We start from the raw sequence: 11,159 nt of genomic DNA, 5'->3' as shown, positions 1-11,159 counted from the left end.
GTTAGCTGTTAATGATTGGTCGAAATTTTCTGGGTCGTGCGCAATGCACCTGCTCGTAAAGCGAAGCAAGAAATGACGCGTAAGTGATCCACCGCGTAATTACCACGCACTCATGACTGCGTAAAAATAATATAATGATGAACTATTTTCAATACGGCGTATTTTTTGTCATTGGTTCTTCGCTATTCGCCAAAAATTTTCAATGTGCCATAAAATCGCCTCCTTGTTACGCGACGTCGCAAGTCTGCGAAAACGCGCGGCGTTAAAATGAAGTGTGCACAATAAGCAGCACATTACTGTGCTGAACAATAACCCATTTATTTCGGATAGCCAGACAGTGTTTCTTTCTGAACGTAATTTAAGAAGGCTGCCCGCCAATCACATTGACAGCGGCTGCTTATAGCAGCGGGAGAGATGGATTCATATGTGTATAAAAGATACTTTCAGTTGTAGTACAACGATGTTGAGCTGTTTTTGCGCGTGTACAACTCACTCATCCTAGCTGAAAGAGAGGCATAGAGAGAAATAAGCATCATTAGGAACAGACACAATCCTTTGCAGGTAGGCAGCCTTCTTACTACAGAAAACCGTGGACGCTGATGATCTCCCTGGTGACGTAGATCAAGTAACGGGGGAAACTTGAAAGCTGGGCTTCTCAATCTGCTCGAGTCCACTGCCTTATTACAAGCCGCCGCGATCGCTGCAGGCTGCCATATGATAAACCAAGTGAAGCAGGCTAATCGGAGACTGAAGTGAGAATCTATTTTAGCTGTCCTGGCTAGGCACAACGAAAATGCTGGACACTTCTGCACACTCAACTCACGGCACCTTGAATATGGAGCAGTGGCGATGCTATTCGTTTTAAAAGGAAGAAACTGAATTTCTTGAAAAAGGAGAGCGTTTGATCGGCCTATACAACGTTTACTGGTTCCCGCCCATATTTGCGTCGCCAATTACTAAAATTTCAGGACAGGCGGAACAAAATAAAATCATGTCAGATTGCTGCAATGTTATAGAGCCACTGCTGAGCGATAGCCTCCTCTGCAATGCTCGAACGCAAGACGCACAAGCGTGGAATAGGCAGCCCGCACCGCAGGTAGCCTACAGTGCGTGGTCATGACACACGGAGGACAGTCGTCACAGCAGAATCGTAGGACAAACTTCATTACAAAATTACGTTATTGCTGCGTTCAAGTAAAACTTTGCCTGACTTGTTAGTTTCCCAGTCTGCAGCCGACAGTGACCACTGTCGAAAGTGGAGGGGCTAGCGCCCCCCCGGTAGATACGCCTATGCCACTGAAGAGGTTAACGTTCAACTGCATGAGCCCTTATTTTTGTATTATCGAGTGGAATATAGAGATCTCCTGAAATGATTTTTTCCATGAGATTTGCAATGAATCGAAATATTTCTTGCTGTTCATACGGGCCCCATAATAATTATTCAGGTGCTTGAATGTTAATGCAATTTGCTTCTCTTGTGCACCCCAAGATGTAAAATTAGGTGCTGTGGAGGGCTCCCAGATGCAAAATTACTTGCTCCAAAGTGCTCCAAGATGGAAATTTTTGCTGCTCCAAAGTGCTCCAAAATGGAAATTTTACTGCTCCAAAAATCGCTCCAAATCAGAAGTCCTCGGTAGCATCACTGCACACAGACAAGCTGCGGAATCGACAAGGTCTGCGTTGCTCACATCAGTTAAAAAGACATTGTGGTCGCCGCAGTCTATCTGAGAACTATTAAGAACCCCTCCCACACATGCACACGGGTTCGTGAAGTCAAGCTCTGGTTGGTGAAACGCGTGTGCGTTCTCCATCATAATGAACAAGTATAAGCACTGCATATCAGCTTACCGCGTCTGGTGTTGTTAATGCCCATCTTGCTGCTGGCATCGTTACGCAACTGTAAACAAGTGGTTGTATAACACATGTGCGGCTCTTGAACATATATGAGTGTGTATACCATTTGCACATATATTTAGCGTCTTTTCGTAACGTTTCGCTAAATGTAAAAAATTACGCCACAGTCACCTTGCCGCTGCATGCTTCGCACAACATCGATTCCTACAGTACGTGGGATCTGCCGAACTTTTTTTTTCACGACTGCAATTACTCTATTCAAATGGAACAATTTTTTTGTTCACAGCATCGTCTTACATATGCTAAACGCGTAGGCATTGTCGCTGAATGTGCGATCCGTTATAAAATGCTTAGTTTTCTGGAAAGCTGGAACTAGAAAAAATTATCTGAAGGTATTTGTCCAAACCTTCTTACAAATGCATTGTGCATGCATTCGTAAGAAGGTTCATTTTATGCGGTTTTTTTTCACCGCCAAACAAGCACATCAAGCCAGGCAAGTAAATCAGCACCGTCAACAATAGCGCCCGAAGCAGCGCTCGATAAATAACTTCTCTTGAATGGCCTGGCTCGATCTAGCTCGCGCCGTTCGGGCTTACGGTGGGCCGACCCCCTGGTTATTCGTATCCTTGCGAACAGCCTTGAGATTTTATATTTTCGAAAGCGAATGCGCCATGAAAACTTGGAGGACGCTTGAGCTTCGCTCTCAAGAGTAAAACGTGGTAGCGTAATCGTATCGCCTTTCCCATCGCTAGCCTCGCTTCGCTTCTCGGTGCACACCTAAGCCGTGCCGGAAGGAAAGCCAAAGTGGGGAAGCCCTCTGGCTCCTACACCCATGCATGCGGCAGGGCCCCTTGCGGCACTTCGCGGGTGCTACTCAAGCGCCCGCCATGCTGAAGCACCTTCACTAATGGTAAATGGTGCTCTAGGGGATGCAGGTGTGGTGGCTCAGCGGCTAAACGCTTTACGCCACGGAGCGAGAGGTCCCAGGTTCGAATCCCCGGTCCCACTCGAACCGAATGTTGCTTATTTGCATCTACCTCTGTTTTCGCTCACGGACAATGCTGATTTCTCGCTCACAACTAGGGCTCCGTGTTTTTGGAGAAATGAAAAAAAAAATCCGATAAACACTCGCTGGTAAAATTTTTGACAACTCGGATTTATCCGATAAACTCCTATTTTAAATGGGCATTTTCAAAGCTGAGAATCATCAGTCGAAAGGAGCGCACTTCCATGAGCGGGAGCAAGCTCGTGAAATATGCTTGCGTCTATTACAACAAGCTTGAAAGTTGTAATACGAACAAACGTAGGTGTTTTGTAGTCAAGTATTTGTGCTCGTATGTATATGTGTATGTGCGTTCAAAAAGATACACTTAGTGCGTTCGCACGTTTTCGTGTTCAGATATAATTTAATCTAAGGTTTCGGAGTATTGAGAATAATGATAATAATAGGTCCTTTATTTTTCATCAAGAAGATAAGGGAGGATGGGAGAAAAAGCTTAGAAGCAGCCTGACTAGCTCCTGCCCCCCTAAAAGCACACTTTGGCAAGTTTACAGCAGTGCACAACAACAGCCTTACTAACCGGTTAAGTGAACAGGAAGTGAGAAAAAATGAAAGGATAGAGAAACAGGACTATCAGCAACAATGGAACGTATTTTTATTGGAAATGAAATTAATAAGAACACATTGCAACAACTTACAATGCAAAATTAAACACGAAATTTAGGAGAATTGCAGATTTACGTGAAATAAACTCCGATAAACGCCGAATTTCCTCCTAAAAAGTAAACTCCGAGAAACACCCTCGGAATTTCAAGAAAAATAAGCTCCGAAAACCCGGAGCCCTACTCATAACCAACGACGCCTTCGCCGACGCGGGAATTTCTGCGAAACGAGCTCGTTAACGCTCTCGCGTTAAGGTGTAAACGCAGAGCGTGGCCGTTGCGCAAAGCATGCGGGCCAGCCAAACTAACGCTCCTGTCCCGTAGCAGTGGTGCCACTGTGGTGGCGCGTAGAACTAGCCTCCTCACGCCGGTTTCGGGTGACGGGGCAGGGCGCGCCTGCCGCAAGAGGCCGTGGTTCGGCATTAATAACCCTGTGACCACTGGCTTACAAGGGCGACGCACCCTAACATTACGATCGTAAATGCGCGTGTAACTGCGTTGCCGCGATCTGCATCCGTCGCGTTATCCCGACTATCGGCCACCTCTATCGTGGGAAAAGGGAAAGGTCGAAACTTTCACTAACATCAGGTAAGGTAGATCATGTTACTTGTCTAATATTTATGTGTAACTCAAAGTTATATCTTTTTTTTTAACGAGACCACCTGAGCGTCAGATGTTTCCGATACCTCTTGGACACTGTTTACACTGATGTGAATGTAAAAGAACACGCACCTTGTTCAGTACCGAAAGATCCTTGGGTCCTCGCCGTTTACACCAGGGGATAGCACATTGCGTCGGAAATTTCGCTATACGATCTATAGGTCAGTTTGCGGATTGTGAATCCGTGGGGGTTTTGCGCAATCTCCGTTTCGTTAAAGGAGTATTGACACGATTTTGAGACATCGCAAAAGGGACATTTTCCGTTTCCTCGGTATGCAGTGTCAACGCTGTCCACACACCGGTGTTGGAGAACACGTATAAAACATTTTATTTGACCTTGAAGTTTTGGTCGCTGAGCATCTGCAAGCCAGCCCCACTGCAATGGACATTATCCCGACGAGTCAAGACAGTTCCCCCGAGTTTGCGAGTTCTGCGTCCTGCATGCAGCCTAAATCGTGGAAATCGCTGTCAGTGTCACTGGACGACAGTTCACTCATCGTTGTTTATGTGCACCACGAGCAGATGACGGATTTGCCGCTAGTTCGTCGCGAGTTTCTGTATCCCCGTGACGTCATACTGACATGAAACGTCACTGAGAAGCAGCCCCCTCGATATCGAAACCGAAAGTGTCTTTTTAAGGTAGCGGTAATTAAAATATATACGATGCATTCCCAGGCACCGCAATACTCGTTTTAGGTTTCTCGACACCAGCATTTTTATTTAGAGTGCTCAACAATCCGAAAATTTTTAAAATTCGTGTCAGTACTCCTTGAAGCGTCGCCGCTACCAAGACGCGGAACTTGTGCACGTGATGGCGCCGCGTATTTCGTACAGTAAAACCTCGATGATACGAATCTCGCGGGGTTACCGAAAATATTCGTATCATCCGAAATTCGTATCACCAGAAAACATGGGAAATTAGTATGCGACAAAAGAAAGTTGGCATACGTTTTGATTTAGTGTTTCTCAGGGCCGCATCGACGTCATGAACAGCTCTGAATGATTGCCAGTAAAGGTTTCAGATGTCAACGATCATACTTGTACTCGTAAACATACGGTGCATGCGCGCGTGTGTAATTAATGAACCAGATGTGTTGTGCCCCGTGACCGCTAGTAACCCCTTCCTAATCTTACTACGCTTTTCTGCATGACACTAGAGTACTGCGGCGAAAGTGACTTAAGAAGCCAAGCTCCTTCGCCAAGACCGTCCGCTTCGTCTCTTGCGGTTTTCGTCCACGTTACATGGGACTTCATGACGGACCCGCTGCCCAAGTTTCAGTCTTGTTTCATAGAACGTCTGATTGCGGGGACATGGCTTGCATCGACGTGGCAGGCACGTGTTAACACAGTACAAAGACGATGCTGCCTCGAGCCCAGGAGCGTGCGCCAACGCGTTGAAAAAAAAAAAAAAAGAAAGTGCGACGTCAACGTCATCTGTAATCTAAACGCGAAGGCGCATAAAGGCCTTCAAAATTCGCGCGCACTATCTCGGAGGCAACGACGCACCGTTGATGGTCCCGCAGCGCGTATGCCCGCGCGTGACTGCCGCGTCTTCCGCGACAGCGCGGGCAGCACCTGTTCGTACCTGCGCGCTAGCGTACGTTCGTATCAAACATCGTGGGGTGCAAATCGGTTAGCAACAACCGTACTCCAATACATTGCAGGCTAATGGGCCTTGGCCGGGACCACAGAAGAATTCGTATCACCCCGAAATTCGTACGAGCCGTGATCGTATCACCGAGGTTTTACTGTATATCGTCTGTTGAGTCGCAGTAATCCTTTTACACCTCCCCCTCCCCCCCTCTACCGTACTCTCAGTGAGTGCCTTCGACCGCTGGAACTTCGCTGTATCAGCTTGTCCGATCAGCGATAGTGTCTTAAAAGCTTGTCGCGCCAGCGTCTTAAAATTTCTTGAAGCATGCACCAACTAGCCTAACAACAAGATTTACTGACAGTGTTGGCTGGCGTCCTGGTGTCTTGTGCGTGATTGCCTGCCGTCAGGAAAGAGGGCCGACCTAAGGTTTATGGCGACGCTGCTGAGTGAGAGAAGACGCGCGGGGCTCTGGGAAAATGGCTCATCTAGTCGCTCGGCGTGGAACTCTTAAAGCTTTCCTTTTTCGCTGCGCAAATAGCCTTATAAAAGTACCATTAAACTTCTTTGTTTTGATTTTTCCCAACGGGTAGGCATCAGTTATCCTCAGCCTAAAGACCCAGTCGTGCCATCAAAGAGTGCGGGCTCAACGTAGCCCTGACGCCACAGCAGAGCATATGAGGTCGTTAAACGGGATCGAATCTATCTTTACATTGTCGAGAGCGCAAACGCGTGCTCGAATCCGATGAATCTGCAGTGCTGTACAGGCGCATGAATAAAGGAACGCGTCTCGTGGTGGAGGCCTGGCATATCGATAGTACTGGTTGCTCATGCTTGAGCCAGCCGTCGATTAACTTGCATAAAGATGAATTGAAATGCCCGACTAGTTATCGTTCGCGTAGACTCCCACGTGTGTCGGATTAACAGGTGGCGCTGCATGCATGCGCATGTGCGCAGACAAGTTTTTGTGTCTATTTGCTTTTCCGCCGCAGTGTACCTTTTCAGTTCATAGTCGGCATTTCTCTTGTGTCCGTGTTCGCACGCCTGGCTTCGTTTGTCATGAATCCGCACCAACTACCACAACTTTCTATCGTTCTAAGACGAAAGTTTTCCTTTTGGCTAGGTTGTTGTCACGGTGTTGAAGATCGACTGATGCGGCGGAGAAGCCATTGTCGATGGCCACGTGTTGCGATGCCTACTTTCCGTGCCTTCGAGTCTGGGATTTCCCTGTCTGGGGCATAGTGGAGCGCGCACCGACTGGCCCGCTGGGTCACGTGCTTTCTCGACACGGCTTTTACGGACGTCTTCTAGATGTGCCTTTTAGCCAAACTTACGCGGAAAACGCCGCCAAAGAGAGCGCGCCCGGACATACTAGCCCGGCCATTTGCATTTATTCGACGCCGCAATGCGCCGCTACTGCATGTGCCTCCGTTGGCGCATACTGTTCTTGTGACATTATCTGGCCGTCCACGCTGAAGGGATCCAAATATTTTAGACCCGTTACCCTGACCGTGTGAAAAGGTGATTCTTCCGCAGGCGCGTGACAAATCAGGAACAGAATGTAAGAGCGATCTTTGCCTGAATGCAGATGGCTCTATGCAAGAAGTGCACCTCGATGGCTGCAGGATGAGCTCGGTGCCGGTGGAGCACAGGGTGCGCCACGTGAGCTGCGGCCACGGCCACCAGCTGGCGCTCACTGTGGATGGCCAGCTGCTGAGCTGGGGAAATGGTGGCCACGGCCAGTTGGGCCATGGTGGCCTGGAGTGTGTGCAATCTCCGCGGCTGATCGAGCCCCTAGCCGGTGTGGTCCTGGTAGGCGCCGCTGCGGGTGGCTGGCACTCGGCCGCGCTCAGCGATGCGGGTGACCTCTACCTCTGGGGCTGGAACCTCAACGGCCAGCTGGCCACTGAACCCAAGCAAAAGCCGCTTTCCGCGCTGCCAGTGCTACTAGACATGGATGTGCGCGCGGTCAGCCTGGGGTCGCGCCACACCGCTGCTCTATCAGGTACGTTGCTCATCCATCATAACTGGGACAGCCAAACTGTTTTCGCAGGCAACAACTCAGCTTGGGCCTGGGGCAGCAACGCATACGGACAGCTGGGGCCTGGCGCAGATGGAATGGCACAAAGCACCAAGCCGGTGCGACTGGCAGCTAAGGACGCAGTCGCCGTGCACTGCTCACCTTGGGCCACCCTGTTGTCAATAAAGTTATGAGCTTTTCCTGTTACTTAGCGCAAATTAAGAGTCACTTCCGAATCAGGCTTCATTGAAATAGCTGCTTTATTGATGCGCACTCACATGCCCATTCTCCATGGATACTGCCTAACACACGTGTGAGTTAAAAGGTGTTCTACAATAAAATTCCCAGAAACTTGGCTTGCTTCAGAAGCGGAGTGCCACCTCTTAAACGGTCCCTGAACTGGTTTTTATTGCGATATATATATATATATATATATATATATATATATATATATATATAAACCACAAATATATATATATATATATATATATATATATATATATATATATATATAAACCACAAAGAAAAATCCGGCAGATCCCACGCACTGTGGGAATCGATGTAATGCGAAGCAGCCAGCAAGGAGCTGCATACATCGCCTTGTTTGTCTTTGAGCCAAGTGAAATCATTCATGCCATGGCATCTAGTTCATCATATATCGCATGTTCGCCATGCACGCATGCATGCACAATCTGGTATATACCATGCTATTGAAACGTATATTCTGGTATATGCAACGCATGAGCTGTCATTTATATTCATCACGCACTCGTGTCATGCCATACCAATTTTAGTATATATCCAGTTAACAAAACGGCCGGAAGCGCACCATGACCGTGTCATGTAAATCATACCGTACATGAGATGCATAACATGATTCGCATGTTAAGACCTGTCATTTATGTTCGTCATACAGTCACATCGCGCAATACCAATTTTGGTGTATAGCAAACGAGCGAAATGGCCGCGAGTGCACAATGAGCATGGCATGTAAATCATGCCATACATGACATGCATATCATGGTTTTCATGTTACCACCTCTCATCTACGTTCGTCATGCAGCCGCGTCGCGCAATACAAATTTTTTGGTGTATATCAAGCTAGCAAAACGGCCGCGAATGAATAATGAGCGTGGCATGTAAATCATAACATACATGACATGCATGTCATGATTTTCATGTTACCGCCTTTCATATGCATTCGTCATACAGCCGCGATCAGTTTTTGGTGTATATCAAGCTAGCGAAACGGCCGCGAGTGCACCATGAGCGCGGCATGTAAATCACGGCATACATGACATGCATGTCATAGTTTTCATGTTACCACTTGTTATTCATGTTCATATAGTCACATTGCGCAATACCAATTTTGGTGTATACCAATCTAGCGAAACGGCCGCGAGGGTGCCGTGAGCGTGGCATGTAAGTCATGTCGTACATCACCTGCATGTCATGATTTTCATGTTACCACGTGTGAGTTATGTTTGTCATACAGAAATGTCTCGTCATACAGTTTTCTTATATATCTATTCATTCAAACGGCCGCGAGCGCCCCAACACCATGTCATGTAAGTCATGCTGCACATGACATGTGTGTCATGATTTGCACGCTAGGACCTTTCATTATGTTCGTCATGAACTCTTGTCACGCCATGCCCATTTTGGTATATATGAAATTAACGGAACGGCCGCAAGAGCGCCAGGGCCGTGGAATGTAAATCATGCTGTTCATGACATGCATGTCATGATTTTCATGTCGTGACCTGCCATTTATGTTCGTAATAAGGTCATGTTATGCCACACCAATTTCGCTATACATCCGATTAACCAAACGGCCAGGAGAGCTCAAAGTCGTAGGCGGCTAGATAGATAGATAGATACGCTCAAAGTCGCATACGTCCGCTAAGAAATGCTTCGCATTTAATAAAAATTCAGAAATACTTTCCGACGCGCGGAATCGAACGGCTGACCTCTTGCTCCGAAACGCGCGGCGTTAGACGGCTAGGCCACGAGTAGTACCGTCTTACAGCATGCTAATGGCGAGCTATTTATATACACCATTTACTTCAGCGTGCTTTCTTACCAGCGAGATGGCGCGAAGTGCGCGGGGGGCGGGCATTAAAGGTCGCCCCGCTCCTGCGAACGTCAATGCTCTTCGCCTTACAGGGCGTGGTCGGCTTCGTGCGCTTATCTCGAGGAAAGGAGAGGGGCGGGCGGGGGGTGGAGCGGGGGGTTGTATGTCTTGGGCTTTCCCCGCGATGTCCGCGCTGAATTCACAGAGCGTACGAAGGTCACTTCGCTCGCTGCAGCGGCCGCGTTTGCGAAAGGAGCGCGCTGTTGAAACAGAAATAAGTAACAACTGTGAAAGTGGGGCTCTTCGATTTCCCACTTCTGGCTACCCGCGGGCTGCCAGAGCCAGGCAGAGCGCGCTCGTTTTTCTCGGGTTGCTCCCCCTCCCCCCGCGGCGCACTTCTGGTTGGCGTTTGTTTTTCTCGGGTTGGACGGTTCTGCCGACCCGCGGGGAGCCCAAGGGTCGCCAGAAGCTTCCAGGACAATTTAGTCGTGGAAGCTCTCTGGAAGGTTTCGGGCTAGGAAAAGAGACGATACTCGCTCGCCGCCATGTTTGTGAGGACTCGACGGATTGCAATGCGGGCGCTTGGGGACTACGCCTTCACTTGTCCTTACGTTCCGCGCCGTTCCGCCATGCGAGATGGCGCGATTACGAGTGGCGGCGATCATTTGGAGCTAATGTTTATTGCTTTTCTTATGTGTCCCGTGAAGTTTCCTTCCGTGAACAACGCGGCGAACTGTCGCGTTCTAACTGCGTCGTGCACATGTCTCAAAAGTTATGTACACGTTCGTACGCACGCAAGGAGACCCCTTTCAAGTTTATTTTTTCGTAGTAGCATTCGATTGTGGTGTCGTGTGTGCATTCTGTGCACTTAGCGAAGACGATTGTGGTCGAACTAGCTATTTCGCTCCGTCTTATGTTTGCGTGCCTGAACCCCGTCAGGACTTATTTCAGGTCTTCGATGTTGATAAAACGCACTGATTGAAGAAAAACGATCGCGACATTGTTTTAGATGCGTAAACATCTTATGCTCGGGGTAGTGTCCGTTCTGCGGCATCCGCACCCATAATGCGCATGCGCCCTCTCCTCGCGTGAGCGCGAGTAGGTGGGAGGAGGTGACGTGAGCGCTGCTTCCGCTTCGTTTCTCCTCTCCCGTTTCTCTCTCCGCCACAGCTGTGCGCTCGTATATAATGCGCGCGCACTCGCTCCCGTTGCATTCTCCTTCGCAACGGCGCTGTGGACGCTCACGAAGCTGAACGTAAACGGCAACGCCGGCAAGCGTTGCACTCTCCTTCGCAACG

General features: G+C 48.5%; 1 protein-coding gene across 2 annotated transcripts in view; it reads left to right on the top strand.

Moving 5' to 3' along the window:
- Nucleotides 1-7,994, top strand: part of LOC119379527 (RCC1 and BTB domain-containing protein 1) — a 151,590-nt gene extending 143,596 nt beyond the window's left edge. Inside the window, exons 3-4 of one of the 2 annotated variants that reach the window (XM_037648824.2) lie at nt 7,356-7,772; nt 7,821-7,994. In XM_037648824.2, the coding sequence (XP_037504752.1) occupies nt 7,356-7,772; nt 7,821-7,981 (578 nt within the window). In that variant the 3' untranslated portion in view covers nt 7,982-7,994. Of the gene's footprint in view, nt 1-7,355 lie in introns of both variants that reach the window. The other variant, XM_037648823.2, reaches the window with a different exon arrangement.
- Nucleotides 7,995-11,159: the final 3,165 nt, after the last annotated feature.

This window comes from Rhipicephalus sanguineus, chromosome 1, assembly GCF_013339695.2.
Source record: "Rhipicephalus sanguineus isolate Rsan-2018 chromosome 1, BIME_Rsan_1.4, whole genome shotgun sequence".
Taxonomy (NCBI): domain Eukaryota; kingdom Metazoa; phylum Arthropoda; class Arachnida; order Ixodida; family Ixodidae; genus Rhipicephalus; species Rhipicephalus sanguineus.
This window is presented reverse-complemented; position numbering and strand designations above follow the sequence as displayed.